This window comes from Daucus carota, chromosome 3, assembly GCF_001625215.2.
Source record: "Daucus carota subsp. sativus chromosome 3, DH1 v3.0, whole genome shotgun sequence".
Classification (NCBI taxonomy): Eukaryota; Viridiplantae; Streptophyta; class Magnoliopsida; order Apiales; family Apiaceae; genus Daucus; species Daucus carota.
The window spans coordinates 51757970-51784215 of NC_030383.2; the positions used below are offsets into that span (position 1 = coordinate 51757970).

Consider the following 26246-nt stretch of genomic DNA (forward strand, 5'->3'; position numbering starts at 1 on the left):
AGAGCACAAATAGAAAAAACACAAACAGAGCACAAATAGAAAAAACGCAAATAGATAAAAAGATGTCTCAACCGTTAACAAATGAACTATACAGAACTGGCCTCTGCAAAAGAACATGACTGGGTAATCTACAACCAGTCTACCACAGATATTATTCACTAAGGTATTGCAGGAATATTTATTCATATCTATAAATTAAACTAATTAAGAAAACAACTGGTAATGACAACACAACTGAATATGACGCCAATTCAACATTCAATATATTTCACAAAAATTATTTACACAAAACAACCAGATTAAATGACAATACAAAAATAGTATGTCTTCTTGATTATGTAAGTACTCATCATATGAGATCATCTAGCTGATTTCCCTTCCCTACTACTGTCACATGACGAGAGGCATAAAACTACAAAGAAAACTCCTGCAACTCTCTTGGCTTCCTTACAGATGCGACATGCTAATGCTTTTAACGACTCTATGGCTACAATGCCAAAAATGCCTTTAAATTAACAGGTTGATGCTCCAAATATTACTTATAAGTTACCATTTAGCCAATCAAATTCTTCTTTGCCCAACTCAGGGTCGAGCGGCAATTCCAGCTTCTGATCATCTGGATAATAAACAGGCTCCTCTGTTTGAATAAATTTGTCACCCAAAATGTGCACATGATCCAGCATATTTTCCCCAAAACTGCACTTTAAGTTGTCAGATATCGGTAATGAAGCAAATGGAATATCAAATATCTCTTTCACCGTAGGTTCTCTGAAGCCATCACGAGAATCCATATCGCAGCTGTGATCAGGAAATGGTGATAATACTGGATCTACCTCAAATTCATTGATGGGCAACTCATCTCTCAGAACAAGTTTTCTCATCAGACGCATTGATTCTTTAGTCGATTCTTGAACTCTATCAACTATCTGCAGTGATGTACCAGCAGTTTCTTTAACAACATCACCAGAAATATTAGCAGTTTGCAATGGATTCGACACATCAAGAACTGAGGAGGGTGATGGAAGAGAATATAATCCGGTAGTATCTTCTGAAGCACATGCGCTAGCAGCACTCAAATTGTTTTTATTCAACATAATCCTCTTCTCGAGCTCAACCTTTTTCGCCCTATAAACTTCATACGCTTCCTCTTCTGTTGGAAAAGTACCAAGCCATAATCTTTTCTTCTGAATAGGATCCCGAATTTCTGCAGCATATGTTCCCCATTTTCTTCTCCGAACTCCTGTAAACCTTTTTTCGTTTGTTGTCTTATTCTCGTCATCCTCAACCTTACAATCCTTTCCCCGAACCTTAGCTGATGATCGACATTTCTCACTTGAATCATACATCGGAATATAAACTTCCCTCACAACACGTTTCACCCTCTTCCCAAATTCATTAACACTATCACAACCACCACCAGCAATATCATCATCATCATCATCATCATCATCATCATCGCTACTAGAATCAGTGGCATCAGGATCATTGTAAAAAATCCGAACTCTTCTCATCACTACCTTACCATCGTCCTTACATTCCTTCTTCTTTCTCAACATCTTTTCCTTCTCAATTATCTTATTTAAACCCAAGACCTTCCTCCGAGGCCCCGCCATTTCCCACCTCAGAAACTCAAAGAACACAATATCACCAAAATCAAAAACCAAAACTTAAAGATTCTTAGTCAAGAATCATACAGAATCCTAAAACATTAACCAAAAACGTTTTATAGAAAAGAACCCAAAGTAATCCACTCCGAAACAACCCCTGCATAAAAAACAAAAACCCCATAAAACAAAATACAAAAAAAACCCCAGATCACAAAGAATTACAAACATGTATATGATCACATAAAAAAAACCCATTAAAATCAAAACACAAAATCAAGACTCGTACAGTACAAAACCCCATATATGATCAAAAACCCTAGAAAATTAAAAACCAAAAAACACCCAGATGGAAAAATCATCACACAATAAACAGAGCTTCGTATAAACAAAAAGATAAAGAAAAGGGGGAAAGAAGGTACCTTTTTGACAAAAGAATGAACCAAACAGAATGAGTTTGTGGTATGATTGTGTGAGAATAGCGACAGAGCTTGTTGGAAGACATGCAATCTTTGGAAAAGAAATATAGAGGGATGCAGAGATGGAAACTCAAACAAACTGCAAAACCCACAAGGAAACAACAAAACCCAATCAAAATCAATTTGGTAATCAAAATCAACAATTACAAGACTTACTTTAATGGGTTTTGTGTTTGAATCTTGGTAAGCGTTTAATTGCTTATTTCACTCTCCACTTTTGTCTCACTTGACTGCTTAGTACTATAAGTACATATCACACGGACTTTGTTCTTCACCTTTCACTAAAACTGTTCGATGCCGTTTTGTTGGCTACTTATATTAAAAGACTCCTCGCGTGCACTCTCTGGTCCTACTACGTTCCTATACTTGGGCACCAAGTATTTACTTAAATACTACTTGGACCGGTATTCGCCAACAATGAAACAAATCATATTCAAACCAAATTACACTTGATTTTGTTTTTATTTTTAGAATGTGTAACTATGTATTAATCAACTATATATTACTAATATTTAATAGTTATATTATTTTGGTTGAAAACTTTTTCATAATTATATTTAATAGTATGTATTATATAATTAAATAAATATATCTAAACTTTATATTTTTACTTTCAAAAAATAAGTCGCGTATTTCCCTAAAAATATGTAAAAAAAAATTGTCTAATTAATAAAAAATAAATACTGATTCTCGTCATTACAAAATTAAAAAATTGTATAATTTTTATTTTTCTTTACCAAAAAAGGGAAGCAATTTCATTAATCAGCGTAAAATACTGTAAAAACAAACCTCCAAATTGTAAAAATAAACTACTAATTAAAACCCACCAATCAGATTGAGTGGGCCTGCAAAAGAACCGCAGCAGATGAACAGCTTCACTCGGCCTCCCATCACCTGCTGACCTACCCCTTCCATGAGCATTGTCGCTGCCCGTACCCAGTCCCATGTCGAGCATCCACAACTCCAACCTAGTCCTCTGAAGAGAACCCATCTCAACGAGGTAACGAACCAAGGCATTCTGAGATATTTCCACAGGGCGAACCACAAGAGAGAGATTGGGATCGCTCTTCCTCTGGTTGAGCTGCTGGATGACATTCTCGTGGTTAGGTTCGTAGTACCACATCCATTCATCCTATTCCTTAATGGCTGCATGGTTATCAGGTTCCAACTCCACCTTGTCCTCATTCTCCACAAAAGTCATCTTGAGCCCCACCAAAAGAGCTCAGAGCTCATTGGCCCTCTCAGTTAAGTTCCTTATTGTTCCAGAGACCATGACGATGATGGTGACTTCGTGGTCTCTGACCATAATCCCTATGTCCGAGTCATTGCCGTTAGGGTAGGGTTCTGATAGAGTGAGTGCATGGACATTCACCTTAACATAACCCTTGGCAGGAAAGACCTAATACTTCTGCATGATGCTTAGAGAGAATAGAAGACGAGAAGTTTTGTGTAGAAGAGAGTTTATGAGAAAATATGCATGAATAAATAGTGAATAGCTGAGTTATATAGACTGAATGCATGGCGTTTGAGTTGCCCTAGAGTAATGATATAGTTGAACTGCCCAAGGCTATAGCCTCTCCTAACCACACTCCCCGCTACCCAAATTTAAGAGTCCCGATACAATCTTACACATTCTTTCACACGCCACCCCTGCAGCATTGCTAATTTGGCTGAAAAACAATGTGATTTTCCGAGTCATCAAAGGCTTTTAACTCTCATCAGGCTTAAAACCACAACTTAAAATCAGGCCCATATCAATTTTAACACTAGGCCTGGAACATTTTATTTCTCAGCCCACCATCTTTTGCCAAGCGATCTGCTCCAGTTAAGTACTCCCCAAAAATGAACTGGACCTTAAATTTCTTGTCTTTTACTAGCTCCTCCCAATCAGAATTGAACTCCAGCATCTCTTCCTCACTATATCCATCGCTGCCTTTAATGAATATTTCCTCTAACAATTTAGAGTCTGTGCATATAGTATAAATTCGACTCAGCTGAGAATTTTCTTTGATTTTTAAGAAAAGAAATAAAAGAGCTTCCATCTTAGCCTCCAGTGGGCTTCTAGCATGACCTTGTCCAAAGAAGATAAAAAGCAAGTTGCCTTTTAAGTCTGTTATACATCCTCCAATTCCACAACTTATACTTCCATCAGATTTCAATTTCCAAGCTCCATCTGAAAAGCCTATAAAAGTGGAGTTGCACCAAATATAATCCATTCTCTTGTAGTTTTTATTGAAAAGAAGGAAAGCTCCTCTTGGATTAACTTTCCATAACATTCCAACCCAATATAATTTTTGTTTACTGCTGACATCCACTTGAAAGCTCTGACTTTAACTAGCCATATCAGTTGATCCTCCTCCCACTTTGTGTTCCCATATATTTTCTCGTTTCTTGCCAACCAAATAGTCCAAAGCAAATTTATGAATGAAGTTGACCAAGTTACTCTGAGTTCAGATCCTTTTCATACTTGAGGGAATTCTTTCATTTAACAATTTTTTCAAAGGAAGAATGTTATGAAAATATTTCCATAGAAATATTGAGATTTTTGGAGGCACCTTAAAGCTCCAGATTTTCCTCCATTGATTAATGCTAGAAGCATCTAACCCCATTATAATATTATACCCTTGCTTTGAAGTGTAGGCTAGAGGATTAGCAGACCACTTAATGGCATCCCTCCTTTCTCCCAATGAGACCTGTTTTATAATAGAGAATATCTCGGCCAACTGTTCTTGCTCCCAATCCCTCAATGATCTCTACCAAATACAGGCCCCAAGATTTTTCCAGCTGCTAATTAAAAACCTCCTCTACTGTGTGGTTTGGGAACTGAGATAGCCTAAACATCCTAGGGAATAAGACTGCAAGAGGCTTCTCTAAACACCAAGTATCCTCCCAGAAATAAACCAGTTTATCATATCCAACTTGTCATGTAAATACCCGAAATAAGAGCTCCACCATAATTCCTGCTGTACAAAACATGTAGCTCTCATGAAAAAAGAGATATCACTCGTGTTTGCACAAGCTTTTAAACCTAGGTGAGGAAGGAGATTATACTTTTCTCTGATCACCTTCCACCACCAACAGTTTCTATCCTTATACCATCTCCACCACCACTTAAATATACTCACATATTTTCATAAATATATGAAATACTTATAAGAACCAGTGTTTATTTTCAAAAAATTGAAATATTACACACACTCTAAATATTTGATTCAGACAAATATCAAATAAATACAAAAACTTAAAATAAGTTTTAATTTGGTGCAATAAATTTAGCCAAATTAGCCAATTATTAAAATACATTTAATTAATTTAAAATATAATTTCAATAAAAACAATTATATAATAATTGATAAAATTTAAATAAATAGATCGCATTAAACCCATAAAATTTATGAACACGATGTTTTAACTACTCATTGGAATCACACAGAGGTTGGCATTAAAAATTGAATTGTTGCACAAATTACCTTTTACATCTCTGATTTTTTTATATGGTTTAACATATAATTTTTTAATTTAAAATATTTTTGATACACTTTTTGTAGATAATATATAATATTCTGAATTATTCATTTGAATTTAAGTATAATAACTTAATAATTTTGTTATGCATGTAATTTTATAATAAAATAAAATAAATTTAATCCCTTCTATATAAATAATATATAACTGATACAAAAGAAATTCTTATTTCTTAACAACATATCATATTCAGATTAAAGTATAAAAATATACACAATTGATATATTTGATACAGGATCCACTTATTTATACAGATATTGAATGATTATATAAATTATAAATTACTTAATTTTTTTAAAATATCATGAAATTTTGAATGTAATAATAAAAATTAGATATTAGCCCAAAATATAGTTAAATTTTAAACGGGTAAACATAAATTAAAAATTTTAATATATTAAAAATTATTAATTTATAATATTTTTATGAGTATTTATCACATATACCACATTTCATAAAGTTATTGCAATTATACGATACTTACTATTATTATTCATAATAAAATGTTAATACACTTAAAATTATAATTTAATTCAAGTTTTAAATGAGATTCTATACGCGATTCTAAAGTGTTCTTATTTGTTTTTCTTTTAAGGGTGTTCTTCTTTGAGCAATTCTCTATATGGGTTTCTTTTTTGAACAATGCCCGGTATATATATACAAAGGTGTGCATTCGGTTAACCGAAACATTTTCCGGTTAATCAAGATCGAAATTCATTAAAAAATTTTACCGAATCCGAACTGAATTAAATTCGATTTTATAACCGAACTGAAATTTAAATTTCGGTTATTTCCGAACTGAATTAAATTTGATTTTATAACCGAACTAAATAATTTTGGTATTTTTAATTTTAATTATTTTTTAATTTTTTATAAAATGTAAAGTGATAAATTTTAATAAAAAATAGAAATTAAATTTTTTATGATTTACCGATTTTTTGCCGACTTTTGACCAATTTTATCGATTTTGACATATTTTCACCAATTTATTTTAGAAACGATTTTTTATCCGATTAACAATTAATCAAGAGGTTTTCCGTACAAACAACGATTAATCCTAATTAATCGTCGACTTTTAGAATATTGGAAAAGAGAGTTTAATAATTGCAACCTGTTTAAGATAATTTTTGGATTTAAGAAGGCTCAATAGCTTTCACTACTATGATCTTAGCGGGAGGAAAAGTTGGAAAAATCACTATTTTAAGTCAAATGGGTTTCAATGTCTATCTTCCGGAAAAATGGTCCCAACGGTCACCTCAAAACACGACTTGAAATTGTTTTTTTATTTTTGTGAGGAAAAGACAAACTTAAATTGTGTATTGAGCTCAAAACACGAATTGGAGTTGCATTTTCAGTTGAAAACACGATTTGAAGTTGCGTTTTCAACAAAAAACACATTTAAGTTGCGTTTTTGTTAACAAAATATGAAGTTGCATTTTTAAGTGACAATCGGAGTCATTTTTTTAAAAAATGATGATAAAAACCCTTTGCTGCTAAATAGTGCCACTGGGCCAACATCCGCGGAACAGTTTAAACTAATTATAATATAGTTACCCACACGTAGTAATCTTCTACTCGTAAATTTGTTCCTGAGCTTTAAACAGAAGTTACAAAGAACATGATACAACATTCACGAACAACTATGTATAATTAGAAACAGAAACAAAGAGAAACATATATGACATGATATATAATTTTGAGAATAACTCTTCTCAGATTTTGAGATATAGTTCAATTTATTGTGTGACATGGCCGGCCTGTAGTTCTGGTAGAAATTATAGCAGTTTAATTATCGTCACAAGAAAGATTAAAGCACCTCTCCATGCAATTTAGTGTCTCCATTTCTGCCAATCAAGTAACAAACAAAAACAAATAAATTGCAGATAGTTTCATGAACTTGTACATAATGTGGCAATTGAGTCTAACCTGTTTCGGTACTGGCACACTCTCGGGCTGCACATTCGAAATTGCAAGACTTCAACTCTGCTAGTGAAGCCATAGGTAATGAAACAGGGGAGGTTGGGGGTGTTGCTGGTGGTTGAGGCGGCATCGGTGGTTTAGGTGGCATTGGAGGCATCGGAGAGGGTGAGGGTGAGGGCGACGGAGAGGGTGCTATGCAAGAAGTTAGACACTTGGTGAAACACTGTAAGGTTGGATTTTGCAGACAACCAGAAGCACATTTCATGAAGCATGTAATGTCGAAATTCAAATATTGATCTTTTGCGTGGCTAGGAGACACTAAGATGACCATTACAGCCATCATGATCATTATAAAGCTAGTAATATTGATCCCCCTCATCTTTGCCGAATGTAAGTTAATATGTATAACTTCAATCTGGTACTGACTATAAAGCTTGTGTGTCTTATATAGGACTATGAAGCATGAATTGCGTACTTGTTGGTTATATGAAGTATGATTTCGTATTAGATACTAACTTGACTCATGGGTTAGTTATGGGTGTAATTGGCAAATCCGTGTTAAACCTCTCCCTCATCGAAACAGAATGCAGAAATTATGATTACACGAAATTCGTATGAACTATATGCCTGTTGGTTAACAAATTCTGGACTCTAGCTTATTTCTAGCTATCTGCATTTTTATCGGAATCCCTTTGTGATATATCTTGACAATAACATTTCAGATTGTGATAGTGGAGCTTTGGGCAGGTCATATGTCTTTGCTGTTTTAGAAATAAGATGAGAAGAGAAGAATTTAATTGACTGATTAATTAGGATTAATATTCACTAATCATTTTTGCATTGTTTATGTTCATAGTCATACTAATTGTTCTTCATTAGTGCTTTTAATTTTGCCACTCCCTTGATCATAGTTTTAGGATATGAATCTTTTACCAGGTGCTGCGATTTTGGTAGTTTATGTTGTGTTTAGTTGGAGTGCATGAAAACGGAGGGAATGGAATGAAATTTGAACTATATTAGTTGAATGTTTAGTAATTTCATTAATTTCACCATTGCATTCCTGTTACCCTTAACTATAACTCAAACACTCTACTCTGTGAAAGAATGTTCCATTGTTGGTATACATATTTTCTATCCAAATCTCATCATACAAAATTTACATCGACTCAATTTTTATCAAGTCCTTCCTTCTATCCGTTATTAGTGAGGCACTATGGTGCCTGAGCCGGGGGATTAGTGAGGTCTGGCTCATATAAGTAACTTGATATGTATTATTCATGTGTAAAGGGACATATAACTCAAACTAAAAAAGAAAATTGTTGCCGTATTGTTCTTCACATGTTAGCCAGTTTATAAAGAGGTATACAAGGACTACTTGCTGGAACAATTTATTTCAGATGCATATAAAACTAACAGTAATCCTGAAAGTAATTTCAGCATAAAACTATGATGTAATTTAGGAATGTTCTTCGTCAATTGTTGTTCTCTTTGTCAAACCTTCGAAGTTCTCTGAGGAATTAGATTCAGTTGGAGGTCCAACTACTCCAGATTAGGCGCCTCTTCAGTAAGGTTGAATTCGAAGACACCAGTATTAGACTCATCAGGTTCTTCCGGTAATCTTGTGATTCAATAAATCCCTTGTACTTGAGATTTATTGTGCCTTTGTTGTATGTAGCTACTTCAGTAACACTCGAAATCAAGTTTAAAGAAAAAGAAAACATAGAAAATTATAAAGGTGAATTGTCCGAGTCATCAAAACTTAGCAAGTAGGAGCCAAGGGGGTCATGTCCAACTTTGATATACATATATGAGAACTCGAGAGCATACATTGTGCTAAGACATTTGGAATTGTGTTCTTCCAGACGGGACATCATTGGCTTTCTTTGACAGAAATGAATACTGAAGTTCTAGGATTAATGTCCAGTAGAACAAGTCCTGATAATCAATCTTGATACTGCAATGGAGCCAGAATAATATGAACTAGTAAAATAAATCTTTTTGCAGTCCTATACTGCAAGTTGAAGATCTTTAAGCACATAATTCCCATTCCTAAATACACATGCAACCTATATTCTGAGTGCCACACCAGAAGATGGCTTGAAGCGGGCAGCAACTGCATTTTGATAAGGTTCTGGTCAAAAAGATGGATGCTTGTGATCCACGCTCGACCCAAAAAAATGAACTTCTGGTGAGGAGGAATGTTAATATATGATATGATTCTTGATAGGGTATATATTTATATATATTTTAGATGATAATTATTCTTATATTAGCTATATTTTGCATTTAATTGGACATATATTAATTAGATTTTAATATTTTATTGCAGGGAGCAAGTAATTCTAAATTGGAAATGATTTGGAGCAAATTAGAAGAAAATTCGAATTTGTTGACTAATTGCATAAGGAATATTGTTTGGCCATATCTTGAGTTCTAGAAGTCGGATTTGGGTGAGTAATTTACTATATCATTCTAGATGGGTCCAGATGTCAAAAGCCTGCTGAAACAGCCTAGGAACAGATAAAAAAGTCAACTATGAATTTTGATTTCGGAAACCTATTCAGTTTCAGATTTTCCTTGTATAATCCTAGGAGAATAAAAAAACACTTTTGTATTAGGTTTTAGGAGAGAATTTTACATACGTGCTATTGAGGAGAGCCACGGAGAAGAAGAGAAAGGATCGGCACTTTCTACCGTATTCTATTCTTTTTATGATTCTTACGTGTTTTACTATGATTATGATTGGCTAAACCTCTATTGTTGGAAGGCTGTTTTGAAACCCTAAATCTTATGAAAGTTATGCAATATTTTTGATTCTTGAAAGTATGTTTTGATTGTACTTATATACGCGTCAATGCTTGTTAAGATACTTGAATTAACTAGGGTATGTGGTCATCTTTGCAAAGTCAATTAATCTTTCTATGCGGTCATGAGATTAATTGTGTTAGTGTGTAATTCGTTTTAATCTTTTTATGCGGTCATGGGGGAACTTGTTTCTATGCGGCCATAGCAAGCTTTCTGTAAGTAATTTTCAGAACATACCAATGAAATTTAGAGTTGTTTCATGGGTTTAGTGGTGGATTTTCATACTTTCCGCCATGTTTCTCTACTTGTTTACAAATAAAATTGCTTAGTTTAATTCTTAATTAATCATTAGTTTATTAAAACCCCCAATTATTATCTTTTAACAAAATATAAATTAAGTAAGCCCTTGATTCTTGGCTTACTTTCACTACATTATATACTGCACAAAAAAGTTTAAATTGGTTCACATCAATTCTTATAAGTTCTCATCTTCATTATCTTCATGTTCTAGGAAAATTGATTACTTAATAAAATCATCTTCATGAGAATCGATTACTTAACCAAAGTGGACCGGAACCGTACAAGATTGAAAATTATTGTAAAACTGATTCGCCTTCTACGGTAGATAATAACATAATTCTTCGTAAACATACAAAACATATACTCTCCACTCCATACAAAACATTCTATGCCAAAGTAAAATACAAGAGTGACCTCTACACTTGCAGAAAAATATCTAGCAGTCGAGTCCTCACAAGTCCATGCAAATCATTTTAGTCCCATTTCTGAACCATATTATGTTCCTCTGTAACTACTAACAACTATCCGGCGAAAAAGAAACCAAAGAGTTGGCAATATCATAGCTAACCCGAATCCCCTGCTGCTGAATATTCCCAATTATCGACAACGATCTCGGCGTCGCCGCAAACGCAAAACAATACTTACCCTTCCCGTCAACCGGCACCAAATAATTACTCGTTTTTAACCACAACGTCTTTCCTCCCGTAAACACAAACGACACCGTCGGGACTTCAACTTTCTTCAGCTTCCCCAAATCATAACACGTGTCGAATATATCAAACCCGCTCGAACTCGGCAACTGACTCGCCGCTTTCGCAAACGAGTCACGAACCGAGTCATAAACCTGAGTCGTGAGCCGAGTCACCGCGGTCCCCGAGTCGAGTATGATTCCACCGCGCCCCAACCTATCTATCTCGAAACAACCCTTCGGTATCGCCACTTCCTCGTCTCCCACGATGATTCCCGTCATTCCGATATAAAAATACGTCGGTAATTTATGATTCTTCAGCAACGGAGCTGTCACCGAGTCACTGGGGGACGCCGAGTTGAACTCGAGTGTCGACGAGTCAACCGAGTCACGGTTGACTAAACAATAGGATATGGTTTTCGCGTTTATCTGTGACGGTAGCGACAATGCGGCGCCGCCGAGTCCGATCAGCCCGGCGGCGCCGGAGAATAAACCGTGGTTCTCGTGACCGCACCCTATAGCGACATTGGGAACGGTGCCGGAACGGCCGAACGTCACCGTTTCGGTGGCTAAATTGCCAACTGTTGTTGAGCCGTCGCCGTAATCAACCTGGTAGAGACACGTGGCAGTTAAGAGTGTGCATGACGGTAGGTCCAGTGAGTTGCATTGCGGCGAGTTGCATGAAACAGTTTCGTAAGTTGATGAGTCAATTGGATTGAATATCGGGTCGGATTGTTGGTAACAGTTTGTGCATGGCTCACACTGGATCCAGATGACGTCACTGCCGGTATCGATGACCATGTAGTATTCTTTTGCCGGGGTTCCGATACCGATGCGTGTGAAGTACTCGCCGCTTCCTTGCCGGGTTCCGGCGGTGACGGGGGTTTGAAGATTTTTCTGAGCTGTGAGCGAGTTGGACGAGTTGACTCGGCCCGAGTCATGGTTGAGTTCGGAGGTGAGCGAGTTGACTCGGACCGAGTCATGAGCGAGTCGGGAGAGGGTGAGCTGGGTATAGTTTTTGTGGGTGGGTTTGTAGAGGGAGAGATGTGAGTGGAGGGGGAGGATGAGATGTGATAGGTTGGTTTGGAGAGAGTGAGTTGAATCGGACCGAGTTATTAACGAGTCAGGAAGTGAGTTTTGTGAGTTGGAGAAGAGGGTTTGGGTTTGATGAAGTGAAGATGACACATCAAAAGTGGTAGTTTTAATTGAGAAAATGGAGGGAGTGTTGAGGAGCAAAATGATATACACGGAAAAAATGAAGGCCATTTTTCTGGTTTATTTGTTTGAATATTGTTGCGTTTTTATAGGATTAATTATCAGGTAAGTTACTTTCGGAAATTTTTGATCTAATTTGAATCATTAAAATCATAAAAAATATCAAATGAATATTTCTAGTATCTTTTCGAGAAGTAAATTTTATTTTTCATTGAGTTCAATGAAAAATAAAATTTATTTTTGAAAAAATATTAGAAATATCTATTTGATATTTTTTTTTATGATTTTAGTTAGTCAACTGAGATTAAAATTTTTCGAATTATCCATTTGATATTTTCTAATGTAAAATGTGATGTAATTGATAATTAACCCGCTTATATATGGAGAGGGAAAGATTGTCAAATGATTGTCAAACGAATTCTATTCTATTTTGATACACCAGTATGTACACCAACAACAAGGAAAAAAAATAATAAATATTTAGAGTAAAGTTCTGTGGAGACCGCTATTTCATCAGAGACTTCGAAGACCACGTATGTTCTGCAATCAAAACACTATAAAATACATTATTTTGTAAAATATGTTCTACAAATATCATGTATTCATTAAAATTGTTGAAGATCATCTATGTTTAATAAGTTGATAATGTATGTTCTGCAAATTGAACAAATGTTCTGCAAACTAAACATATTTCATAGAACAAAACATTTTGTAATGTTCCACATGTAAAACTTATATGATATTCAAGATTTTAAGTGAAATAATGATTTCGTAGAACATGATTTGCAAAACTATACGTTTTGCAATGTTTTTATGAAATATTTTAACTGCAGAACATAGATGGTCTCCGGGTCTCCAAAAAAAAATGTGGAATTTATATTTAATAATTTGATATAGTGAAAACTTTTTTCTTTCCCTTTGAGGAATTTGTGTGTTTAACGAGTCAAATAATTCCAACTATCATAGGACCCATTTGTTCGGTATACGTAAACCAAGATCTTTACGATCACATTCAACACTACGGCTCTTAAAAGTGTTACATTTTATAAATTTTTTAGTAATTTACCAATGAATACATAATCTACCTTCATTTTCGGCTAGATGCCTAATTTTATTTTAATCATAATTTGTTATAAGAATAGTGCTAGTCATCCATATTTTTTTCTGGAATACATAACACTTGTTTTGATTCGTGAACGCATACACGGGTAGGGGTGGCAATATCAGACACGACCCGAAACCCGACACGAACCCGACCCAACCCGAAACCCGATTTACTGAGATGGAAACCCGAAAGTGACCCGAAAATCACCCGACAGACCCGAAATGGACCCGAAATGACCCGAAACTAGAATTTCATTTGTAATAACTTCAATTTTTGGTTTTATTCAATTTTAAGTGATTTTAGGTTGACCCGAAATCGACCTGATTGCTGACACGAACACGACCCGTTACCCGAAATTGCCACCCCTATACACGGGTGAGCAAAAGCCCAATTCAAAATCCCCGTAGAAGACAGGATAATCCACTTCAAAATTATACCCCATTTATGTCGATCTTATCAAATTCTTTACATTTCAAGATATACTAGGTATAGTAAATTTTTATAATATAAAAATCATATACCTCCACCACTTTTCTCTATTATACTTATTTTATATATTAAATATTAATCAGTCTCATCACTATACCCATTTTTCTTACTTTTTCAGTCTTATTTTATATATTTTCTTCATCTTCGTACCACATTCAAATATAAATATTTGGGTGGTAGGGAAAGTATATTTTAAATATGGAATTCTAGAAAATTTGTTTTCAAGATAAATCGGGTTAGAAAAAATTTAGGTATTAAGATTCTCATTTTTATCTTGATATATGATTATTTTTTTTTGTTATAGAAGAAAAGAAGAATTTGACAGAGTGATATTATTTCAGACCGGTGTGTGAATGTGTAATTCTATTTAATTATAAAAAAAATAATGAAAAGAGAAAAAGATACGAAAAACTATCAATAATAACTTGTGCGAGGCACGGGTAATAGAATGAATTATTATATGACCAAACTACACATTTACGAAACTGCTAAATAGATTATACAAATGATTTACAAATAAATTATATAATAGATATGAAATTGATATAGATAAAAAGATATTTATGTAAGTGGTTAATGAGTTTCAATATTTATATATCCTTAATTGCTCACAATACTTCGCAAAAGACTATTTATGTCCTTCCTAAAATTTCTGAAACCATACAAACAAGGATATTTATGTACTTTCGACACCATCCCGATTAATCTAACTATGCATATTATTCAACTTTATTCTAGTTATATCTTTTATTGCAACATGTGTATATTCATTTTCAATTGGTTAACATGATCGTCAGTTATTTGTCAGCTCTTATGATTTAATCGTGTAATTTGAATCTATCGTTCTTCAAATGCTTAAGATTAGTTTTTCCATCATTAATATCCGTCTGGGAAAACATCTCGTTGTCTATTTTCTTCTGTTTAAGAATAACCTGTAAGTTGTTACAGAAAAAGATATCGTTGAATGTTTTTGAGACGAATGAAACTGGTTTGTAAAAATTAACTTTCTTGAACTTTAGTCTATCAACATGGATGTCTTTGTCTTTTTTATAAAGTTTTGAGCAAGTCGTGATGTCCTACGAAGTCCGTTTTTACTTCTTCGAACAGAAATTGTAAGTTTTTTTTTAACATCATTACATCTCTATTTTGTATTTGTATCTTGTATGCATACTGTGTAGGGATGGGTATCGGGTCACTATGGGACCGGGTAGTGCTATCTCTGCTTTTGATCCGCGAATCTAATACCAATCCCTGAAACCGTCCCCATTCCTCTACGGGAATTCTTTTGCTCCTCAATCCATGTCCCAAACAAGGAATGGGGATCTCCGCGAGATTCATGGAATCTCGCGGAGATTAATCATAATATATAATATTACTCTATTTTTATATAATATTTTAAGTAACATTTTAAATTTATGCCTTAGTAGTAAGAAGTTTGTTGTATGTTATGATATCTTCGAGACCTGATATAGCTTTTGTAGTTGGGATTGTCAGTCTTTATCTAACAAATGATCACGTTATGAAGTATTGAAAAGCGGTTAAGTGGATTAATTATGTGATATTTTAGAGGTACTTCCAAACTGGGTCTTACATTTGAGAATGGTAAACTAGTGCTTATTGAATATATAGATTCTGACTTGACAGGAGATAACGATACATTGTAATCCACTTCTGGATATTTGACGACTTTTTGGGGGGAGCAATCTTATGACAATCTAGATTACAAAATGGTGTTTCACTTTCTACGGGAGAGGCAAAGTATATAGCAACAACTGAAGCTTGTATGGAGTTGTTGTTAAAGCGGTTGATGCAAGAGCTTGGCTTCCCACAACAACGCTGTGTGATTTTTTATGATAATTAAGAAGCTATTAATATAGTTGATCTTTCAATATTTCTTGCAAGGTATCATTGGATTAGAGTCGCTCTTGAGGAAGGGTTGTTTGAGGTGAAAAACGTACACACCAATGATAATGATTCTAATATGTTGATGAGGACTTTAGATAAAGGGAAGCTAAAGGTATGTTGTTCAATCTCCGGAATGGCGAACTCTTTTTTATAGTTAGAAAGTAGGAAATTTGTTGGATTTTGATTTCTTTCCATGAGATTAGAAGGCCAATTGGATTACCCTTATCTTGGCTTACAAGGAGATAAAAAAATAAAGAAAAACCTTTATACAAATAATAGGAGGATATATGTTAAAATAAGTAGAGTGAAAATAGACACAAGAGAGATATCGTGTGAAAATTCGTAGAAAAATATCCGGCTGCACTAGCTATCTTTTGCAATTCCCGAGGTTCCAACGGTCAGATCGTCCTGATTTTGGACGGCGTCTTCCTAACACTGATATTAGATCTTGAACGGTGGAGATTAGATTGGAGGTCCAGAAAGTCAGTTATTAAGGGGCTACTGGGCAGAAGTTTTTGGCACCACAGTGAAGATAAATCTACCCGAGTTTTTCTTAGTGTTGTCTTATTTGCTTGCATACTTTTTAACGAATTATTCCACAAGTGTGAAGGTGAGAAGAGTGTAAAGGTGATTGTATTTCTCTAAAGAAGAACTTCATGTATTACACATATAATTTATCATAATGAATTGTGTGGGTGGACTACGATTATGTGGTTTACTCCTTACGTTGAGGAGGTTTTCACGTATAACTTTTTTGGTGTCTTGTTTATTGTTATCGTTGTTTTATATATTTATTTCATCAAAGGTTCACATAAATATGGATAAGTATTATCTAACGAAATTTACTTCTTCCCGTGATATTACTTATTCTCAATGCAAAACAATCATATCCGAGGTTATAAATGTCAAATTGATGCGTTATCTCCCTCAAGATTATTGATAACTAAATTCTGTGAGAAATGAAAATAACATATAATCTCGTTGTATATAAGAGCAGGTGCAGCGCGGGCCTAACTCCGCTGACCCGCTTTTCATTTGATTGTGAATTAGTTAGCCAGGCCCGGGAAGGTGGGCTGACCAACTCTGCTCCTTTTATATTAATTTTTAATTTTATATGTTTTGGTTATCAGTTCACCTACTTGAATTTGCTTGAATGTAATGTTAATATTGATGTTATAAAAAGCAGTCTGAAATCGTAACGTTTGTAAATATAACGTTTAATTTTTTTACACTATAAATAGAATGATTTGCATTTTTTTTTACACACTCATCTTCTTGAAAAAATCAAGAGAGCACAAAAATGAATCCCCGTCAATATTCACATTCAAATCCAAAAAATTGCAGTGGCATTGCATAAATTACAAAAAGCTGATAAAGACTGGTGAGGACTTGTCTCACTATAAATCGGAAAAAAAATGCAGGACACAAAAAGTCATCGAATCTTGAAAAAGTGAGGAAGAAACTAATGAAATATCACATAAATGTATGGTGTGGATGTGTCTGGGACTATGTATTGCAGTACACTATCATTGAAAAATGCAATGAAATATTTGGGAATCTCAGGGACCAAAGCTAGGAAGCACCTGAGAGCAACATCTGGTGGGGGGTCTCTGAGGTGAATTATTATTAGAAGCACACTCGTATTGACAAAGAATGTGAATTCAGTGTGCGTGACACAGAAATACACTCCTATTACACAAAGCTAAATCTTGGAAAAGAAGTACATGATGTGTTGGAGGGAGGGGACATCCACGTAAAATACAAAAAACCAAATCTTGAAAAATTCAGAACAAAAGCATTTAAAATTCATATTATTAGGAGTCTACAATACTGACAAAGAAAATGAATCTTGTGTGTGCCTGTGTGGGAGGAAGGGAGTCCTTGAAATTTTGCAGATTCAGGCGGGTATGACACTAGAAAGAACCACAGAGAAGCATATAGGGGTGGTGGTGTAAAAGTCCACGATTTCTTCTTGTACAGTTCTTGTTTCTCTGCTACGAAACTAATACTAAGGAGCCTTTATACTTTGTGCTATCAAATCTGTTAAGTGACCAATTTTCCTAAAACCTCAAGGTGTTAGGAGGAGGGCTTACCAGGATCATATTCTAACAAAATCATATTTTAGACACACCAAGAAGTTCAGAAATCATATTACGCATCAAAATACACAACAAATATAGCAATCTGAGTAATATGTAAGATATAATTTGTATATCACATAGCTGCAACACTTAATTGATATTAACATAATGAACAAGAAATAGACTCTGTGGTTTAGCATGGTAAATTCACCAACTATCTGGTTTAACAGGCCATATCTGTGCTTTTCTCATTCATATATTTTTTCTTTCTAACCATAGCAAATAAGGTTCAAACAGTTGTGCTCCTATATACATATATATAACCATGATCCTAGCTTCTTAATTTTACATATAGATTATAACTAGCCACAGAATGCTGAAATGCAATTAACAGCCTCCACTTGCAGGTTCAATTGAGCTCTGAAGACCATTACCTCTAAGCTGCATGCAATGATCTTCAGCATCTACTTGATCACAGATGATTACAACTGCCAAGCCATTGTGATGTGCCTCCTGCATAACATTGACAGCAATGTCCACTGTCATTCCAGGGATAACCTTCATCAGCACTTGCACAACATACTCCCTCTTGTTGTAGTTGTCATTATGCAGCATCACCCGATATGGTGGAGCCATTTTCTTTGATTTCCTGATTACGATGAATATCATATTTGTTATATATGCAGCAAGAAAACGACACCCCACATCAGATTAGTCACACACCAATATATAAAACCAGCATAGTGATCTTAGTTACTGACAAACTCGTATCATAAATGAACTTTGATTTTAATACACAGAATGACATGTTCAATGAGGTGGATATGGAACCTTTATCAGCTTTTCTAACTCATGTTCTTACGCCATTTATTGATAATGAGTGGTCAAGGAAACCCCAACAGATGGGCATTGCCGTAATTGCCTTTTGTTTTATAGAAGGAAATGACTCAAGCCTTGCTGATGATAGAACTGGCTTGAAAAAAGTAACTGATTTATGTTGCTAATTATATTAGTAATTTACTTAAACTAGATGAACATATGTTAACATATTTTTCCTAGTCAAAGAGCAAGTATCTGACAAGCACACGACTGCTGCCCATAGGCCAGCAGACGAATTCATAGGTACCCAGTCAGTCATCAATGGCAAAATGCGCAATTGAATTGCTTTCACAGTTGTTTTGGTATTAGCTTGAAGAATGCTTTATGCCAGGGACTTACCTCGGAAGTAGACACTAAAATTACACGGTTTTCCGGAAAGACGGAAATTGTCATCAATTGTCAAGTATGCCCTTAATTATTTCACTACAAGTTCAAGCACTTTGAGTTGCATGTGAAAAGTCAAAGGACCGAGAAAAACGGATAAGAGGAAAAAATTATTATTAAGATATATATAAACTAATATCTGTAAATATTTATTTATTTATTAATTACTAATTTTTCTTTTTACCTAAAATCAAATAATATACAAATATTTAGGACCCTTAATTCTGATGCACAGTGCTACAGGACTCCTTGCACATCCACAGGGTTCTGCACAGGACGGCCTGTGCATTTAGGCAATAATGCTCCTCCAGAAGAATACACTCGAAGCAATATACAATTTGGTGATTGTTCCTAAAGGAAAATTATGATTACCACTACTGTAATTACTTAATCAAGACATGGTTGGCAACCCTAACAAGTCACATCTTTATCAGACTCTCCAAACCCTCAGAAGTCACCTACCTTGTAGTACCCACCAAAGTAACTCAAAGAAGTGTAATATGCTCAGTCCTCTTATCAACCAAGACAGAAATATGTCAAACTGAGGACCTCATCGAAGCCAGCCACAATCCTTCATAAACCGCATCTGAAGACCTCCAATTCTTTACCCACTCTCAGTGTGAGTCCTATATATGGTTATGCACATTTATAACTAATCTTAAAAATCTATTAGGCCTGCTTGTTACTCTATTTTTCTGTAATTTTTTACTAACCTTCAACATCAAAAGAAAGAATTTCTTTCTAAAGAAACCCCACACAAGTAATTTGATTCTGAAATAATGTTTAGTGAAGAAGAGTTTAATGTGATACCTTACGTCAAACTCTGATTCACGGCCTGGGGTCGTCTTCTCAATGACTGGCTTGTCCATTACCCCACCCCCTTTCCCAACTCCTGTTGCTGACATTGCCATAAAATTGCTCCGATTCGCGCATTTCTTGTAAAGATATTTATCCCCTGAGGTATACGTAAGAATATGATAATTATAACTTACTCTTGCAAGGAAAAAGAGAAACTGAATGGTAAACAGATACCATTAAAAAAATGTCACATTTATTAAAATGTAGCCTATCATCTAATAAATTAATTAGAACAATCATATAATCAAATCAAGTCATGCATTGTGTTAAAATAAAATAATTATCAAAGTAAAAAAAAGATAATCAACTACAGAAACCTGTACAGGGGTTTATCATCTTTTCATATATGAATTTGTGGAACATTAACAGACTTGCATAAAAGGAATCCTTTTAGTGTAATGCATACAAGTAAGACTATCAGCATGTTCATATACACTATAGACTATGAAGTGACGTGTCCATAATTTGTTCTTTTCCTTTCGTTACAGCACGAAACAGAAATATTTACACTGCTTTTGGCCAGGCCAGCAGTCAAAAGATTAAATCTCTCTGTAAAAAATCCGGTATACTGCACAAACTATATAATTTATTAAAATAATATATTATTGTTGTTAATGAAAATATTATAAGAAAAAAACCAGATACAGAATATTATCAAGTATTTCTTGGCTTCAAAGACCTCATTAGATAAGATCCTACATAATCAGATCTTCTCTCCCCATACTACCGTCCCACCTCTCTCTCTCATGCCATATCTTTTTTCTGATTTCTCATCTGATAATATTTCATCTTCATCAAACTTCTTTAGCTTCACTTAAGATTCTATGCAATTATTGAGCGACTGAAAGATTTCTAAGGATGAAAATTGAGTTCTTCTCATTGCTTATTAATGTAAATTACATTGGATGCTTCTAATACATTCATCATATTTTCTTCATAATGCTTGTGAATTAAAGAATTAAAATTAAATAAGACTCACCAGTCACCATCTTATATTTTCGATATATTGTCAAGTTGCGTATTTGGTGGTATTTAGTACTGAATTCAACTTCATTATCTTTTAGAGCAAGTCCAATGCTAGATGCAATATAACTATAACCACTGCTATAATTTAGCATCACAAAGTGTTTTTTGGCACTGTTTAAAAGCAAAAAAACCTTCGTCACAATGCTTGAAACCTTCAACAACTAAAAGAAAGCAAGCATTTTGCGCTTCAGCTGACTAAACAAAGTATTTCTAATAATCACTTTTTGGAATACGAGTTGATAATGTCCATTCTCTTTGTCACTTGGTTTTTCCAAGAACAATCATCACTGTTCTAATCCTGTCTTTGACAAAATTCGAACCCTCGGCCTCTGTTAAGAGAAGCGAGGGAGCTACTAAATTCAGTGACCAACTAGATAATTAACCCTTAAATAATCCTAGTATTATATACAGTAATGAATCAGACATACTAAGGCAATCCATAAAGTCAGTTGTTGAAATACATATAAAAAGGGCTTGAAGCTTGATGCTTAATGCATGTTAACATAAACAGCACATGTGAGTAAAAACATACATAGATATAGATACAGAGAATGAGATAAAGGAAAACCTGATTTGTTCTGAAAGATTTGATGAGGGGAAATAGCAACTCTACCACAAATGGCAGTTTCCATGGCCACCATTTCCTCTATCTCTCTCCAACTAATCTGTTTTTCTTCCTGGGTTTTGTAATTGTGAAATTTTATGGGCTTTTGTAAAAATCAAATCTTTATCAAGAATGCAAATATTTCACACCAGTGGCTTAGGTTTTATCATGTAACAAGAAAATTGACATTCTAGGCTATAATTCAACAAATGGGTCCCTCCCACAAAATTTTAATTGAGTCACTCTTCACTCTTGCCAGTATTTGTGGTTCTGATGGTAGGGATTTTCTGTATATAGACAACATATATTTCCACTTATATCAGTATCACTTGTTTTATTTCTGCAACGTGGACTCTTTTGATATCAGTTGTTTGCCTGCATTTTGATGAAAAATCTCAAGTATTTTCCTTGAAAAAAATCTAGTTCCATTGAATAGATTTCTTTATTCCCCCAATTTTTTTTTCTTCAAATTATGTGGCAAATAAATAACTAATTTTAATTATGTAGTTAATGTACATAAGGATCTGGTTATAATTAGCGTGAGTGAAGTCAATCATACATTACTAATTAAATTTGAGAAAAAAAAATTGAGAACAATTTTTAAGATATCTAGCATTTTCCTTTCTTTATTCCTACTATTATTAAGAAAGGCTGGTATTTAAATTTCTGTCACATGTACTTTCGAACATTTTACTCGAAGCAAGGTTATATGTTTAAATCTGGAGAAAGTAGAGAGTTTGTTTAAATTACAGTCTGTGAATAATAGGTTTTGAACTTTTTGTTTGTTTACAGGGACTTGTAAATTAACAACATGCTGGTTACTCTTTCTTTGCACTCTTGGATGGCCTGCTCCACAAACTCAGCCTCATGGCTCAGCCATGGGTTCCTCATCTCCACCAGCAACAAGTCATTGTCCAGGTTATTCAAGCCAACCACCACCACTTTCTGCTGCTTCAATAATTCCACACCATCTTCATCTCTTAGTAAAAAAGCAGTGTCATCCGAGCCTGAGATTTGTCGCAGTTGGGTAGAAGCTGATGATGCTCATCTAGTCCTTCCACTTTTATCACAAGGTAATTCTAATTTCAATGCTTTTAATTAATAGTACAGACTATATGGCATAATTCACTTCAAATTGTTTGTTCCTAGTCCTTGGTAGCCTAAACTCAATACATTTGTACGCGCACTCATATCCTAGCATGCTCCCTCTTTTGTAGTTGTAATATATATTAATTTCTCTCTGCATAGCAAAAAAGAGGCAAATTTAGAAGCACAACAAGCTGCTGTAAGCCTATCGAATATAAAATACCCATATGAGTAATAACTGATAAGGGATCAAGGGTTCAACTTCAGTTGATGTGGTAATTTTCTTGCAATGAACTAATATTTAGTTCTATCAAAACCAGGTTATCTAGTAAAATTTAAGAAAGGGTGAAAATGGATTTCACATACATACATTATGAATATAATAAGTTTTAGCTTGCTTATTCTGATTTAACAAAAGAAAGAAAAGACTTGCTCATTCTGGAGTTTGTTTATATTGGAATTGTGTTGATCATAAGTACCTGAATGGTTATTTAAATTTGCATTCTGCAGCAAGATTTAAGGTGGTGTCATATAACATATTGGGGGACAAAAATGCTTCAAAACACAAAGATCTATACCTGAATGTGCCCTCCTCTTACATGAATTGGGGTCGGCGCAACAAACTTATACAAGATGAACTCACAGGGTGGGATCCTGATATAATATGTTTGCAAGTAAGTTTCTCTAAATAAATCAACTAACAAACTTTCTTTCCTCATAATAGTTTGCTAAGAAAAAGTAGATTGCACTTGCAATTCTGTCTTCACTAGTAATCTGTTTGAGTGAATATTTATCACAAGTAAAGAGGTGGGGTGATTCTGTTGCTTGTGCAGGAGGTGGACAAGTATTACGATCTTTCATTTAGTTTGGAGAAAGCAGGATATCTCGGTTCTTATAAGGTACTGTTCTTCTCCTGACCTTCATTAACATTTGAAAATTTGAATATGCTTTTTCATAGTATGATTACAGTTGTTGATTTGTAACAGCGGCGGACTGGTGATATGGTGGATGGTTGTGCAATGTTTTGGAAGTCGGACAAGTAAGAGTTCATTTCAGTGCATTATTAATCATTACAACATTATATGCATAGTCTTTTCTCAGCTGATTCAGTTTCACAATTATCATTTCAGGTTCCGGTTAATAGATAAGGAAAACATTGAATTCAAGCAATTTGGTCTTCGTGATAATGTTGCTCAACTATCTGTGTTTGAGGTACATCATTTACTCCCCGAAGTTAGGAATAGCTCTTCACAATATATGCTTATTCCTCTGTTTCTAAGTATTTGTTGAACTCTTTGGTATTTATGCACCTTACTTGATTTGACGCAGCAAGATGTGTAGAGATGAATCATTACGTATTGTAGTCGGGAACATTCATGTACTTTTTAGACCAAGTCGCGGTGAAATTAAAATAGGCCAAGTAAGTCTCTCACGTTTTCCTTGATTTCTTGCTCCATCCGGTTATATAAAATTTACAAATCGTCACTTGTATAGCTCATGCATAAATTGCTCAAATTTTCAGATTCGTTTATTGTCCTCAAAAGCTCATGATCTCTCCAAAAAATGGGGCAACATACCTGTGGTGCTTGCAGGTGATTATAACAGCACTCCCCAGGTGTTCCATCTATATCTGTATCAGTGTAATCTGTATTTCAATTCTTTGTCAGTATCATTTCTGTTATAATGTGTGTTTTTTTTCAACTTCTTTGCAGAGTGAAATTTACGAGTTCATATCTTCATCAGAGGTATGAAAAAGCTCTCCAACTCTGATAGATTAAATTAGAAATGAATAGCATCTTTGAAATATAATCTGTGTCCGTCCTTGCAGCTAAATGTGATGCTGCATGACCGCAGAGACTTGTCAGGTCAGAAACGTTGTCATCCAAATGATCTTCTCAGTGCTAAAAGAGAAAAAAGTTATCAGATAAATTTGATTGATAGGTACTGATAGCACCAAAATCTTGTCATAACTTTTCTTGGATCCTCTCTTTCCATAAGACATACTGAACATGAAGATCTGAATTTGTTTCCTGTAGATTCAAATATTACAGATCTTCAAAGGCTTGTTGGACAAACGAAGAGCTAAAAGTTGCCACCGGAACGACTGATACTCATGTAGCTGTTCACCCCTTAAAGCTCAGTAGCTCATATTCTACTGTACAGGTATTATATTTCATTGTTATCAAGAGATTCTATTTCTCAAGTCTGCTCATTGCTCATATAATGTGTATTGTGCTTTCCTTGGCAAGGGATCTATGGCAACAAGGGACTCTATAGGCGAACCTTTAGCAACGTCATACCACTCAAAATTTCTTGGCACAGTCGACTATCTATGGTAAAATGTTCACAAGTTCATCTTTATAGTAGAGTCATGTTCCAGAGAGAACCATTAGAGAGAGAACCATAGAACCCTTACCTTATTATGAAGGGTTCTGCAGCAGAACTTCACATGCAAAAAAATGTCAAAATCTATGTATTAATTTTAAAATTATTTTTGAACACACACAATGATGAAAAAACATGAAAAAAAACATGTATTTAGATTTAGATCCTAAAAATCTATTTAAAATTTATGGTCTTGCAGCAGAACCTTAGTGGTTCTATGGTTCTATTTTAAGGAGTGGTTCTCTTTTGAGCGCGATCCCTTTATAGTAATGCTATAGACCCTAAATATTTTGATATTTCTTTATGCAGGCACACTAGTGATCTCAAACCGACTCGGGTTATGGACACTGTTCCGATTGATATATTGCAGAAGACTCGAGGTCTTCCATCCAAAGTAAGAACATTCTGTTGCAATTTCAAGTTCAAACCAGATTGTTTTAAACCAATAATATTTAGTAACCTGATTATCGCTTTGCATATAAATACAATAAATTTTCTGCTGAACTTGTGAATTATACTCTCAAGTTCTTTTCTACTTGGACATGGTTTCCACTGTAGATTATTATTCCATCAGTGAAATTCATGTCCCAAATACTAGCAATTGAAAATAATTAAGTAACTTCTTTTGTTGTGAATGCAGAACTTGGGCAGCGATCATCTGGCTTTGATCTCTGAGTTTGCTTTCCTAAGGACACCAGAAAGCATCAGTAGGAATTTATCACTGGAAAAATAATCATCTTTTGTATGTTTAGTCAATAATCTCCAGTAAATTACTGCAAGGAATGCAAGTTTAAACTGCGGATTTCATTCAATATTGATTTACCATATCACTGCAAATTTAAACACCATGAAGATTGTAGCATCACCGATTTGAAGCAACAGAAAGCAGTTTTGAATACCTACGAGGT

At 34.5% G+C, this 26246-nt stretch overlaps 4 protein-coding genes and 1 non-coding gene across 7 annotated transcripts; 1 reads left to right on the forward strand and 4 right to left on the reverse strand.

The window, feature by feature from the left end:
- Window positions 1–235: 235 nt before the first annotated feature.
- LOC108211195 (ethylene-responsive transcription factor ERF118) lies at window positions 236–2376 on the reverse strand. Of its 2 annotated transcripts, XM_017382724.2 has the most exons (3): window positions 2240–2373; window positions 2027–2162; window positions 236–1764 (listed from the first exon to the last, which is right to left on the reverse strand). In XM_017382724.2, exon 3 carries the CDS (start codon window positions 1611–1613, stop codon window positions 540–542), a length of 1074 nt encoding a protein of 357 aa, XP_017238213.1. In that variant the 5' UTR covers window positions 1614–1764; window positions 2027–2162; window positions 2240–2373; the 3' UTR covers window positions 236–539. The 2 variants fall into 2 exon arrangements, with proteins under 2 accessions (XP_017238213.1, XP_063945388.1); XM_064089318.1 differs by having other exon boundaries at window positions 2027–2376.
- A 4793-nt stretch (window positions 2377–7169) lies between these two features.
- On the reverse strand, window positions 7170–7948 carry LOC108213652 (uncharacterized). Its single transcript, XR_010290626.1, has 2 exons — window positions 7535–7948; window positions 7170–7452 (listed from the first exon to the last, which is right to left on the reverse strand). It is a non-coding gene; the product is annotated as an uncharacterized LOC108213652 (transcript).
- A 2975-nt stretch (window positions 7949–10923) lies between these two features.
- Window positions 10924–12587, reverse strand: LOC108211289 (protein ASPARTIC PROTEASE IN GUARD CELL 1). Its single transcript, XM_017382848.2, has one exon. The coding sequence runs from the start codon at window positions 12585–12587 to the stop codon at window positions 11148–11150; it is 1440 nt and encodes a 479-aa protein (XP_017238337.1). The 3' UTR covers window positions 10924–11147.
- Window positions 12588–18254: 5667 nt separating this feature from the next.
- Window positions 18255–22108, reverse strand: LOC108211451 (ATP-dependent Clp protease adapter protein CLPS1, chloroplastic). The gene is made up of 3 exons (XM_017383056.2): window positions 21832–22108; window positions 20190–20334; window positions 18255–18765 (listed from the first exon to the last, which is right to left on the reverse strand). The coding sequence occupies exons 1-3, from the start codon at window positions 21902–21904 to the stop codon at window positions 18504–18506; spliced, it is 480 nt and encodes a 159-aa protein (XP_017238545.1). The 5' UTR covers window positions 21905–22108; the 3' UTR covers window positions 18255–18503.
- Window positions 22109–22592: 484 nt separating this feature from the next.
- LOC108211565 (carbon catabolite repressor protein 4 homolog 3) lies at window positions 22593–26240 on the forward strand. Of its 2 annotated transcripts, XM_017383198.2 has the most exons (13): window positions 22595–22940; window positions 23464–23627; window positions 23787–23852; window positions 23940–23992; window positions 24084–24165; window positions 24287–24373; window positions 24476–24568; window positions 24666–24698; window positions 24782–24894; window positions 24990–25116; window positions 25203–25288; window positions 25648–25732; window positions 25979–26240. In XM_017383198.2, the coding sequence occupies exons 1-13, from the start codon at window positions 22679–22681 to the stop codon at window positions 26069–26071; spliced, it is 1344 nt and encodes a 447-aa protein (XP_017238687.1). In that variant the 5' UTR covers window positions 22595–22678; the 3' UTR covers window positions 26072–26240. The 2 variants fall into 2 exon arrangements, with proteins under 2 accessions (XP_063945390.1, XP_017238687.1); XM_064089320.1 differs by lacking the exon at window positions 25979–26240 and having other exon boundaries at window positions 22593–22940; window positions 25203–25309; window positions 25598–25732.
- The last annotated feature ends 6 nt before the right edge of the window (window positions 26241–26246 follow it).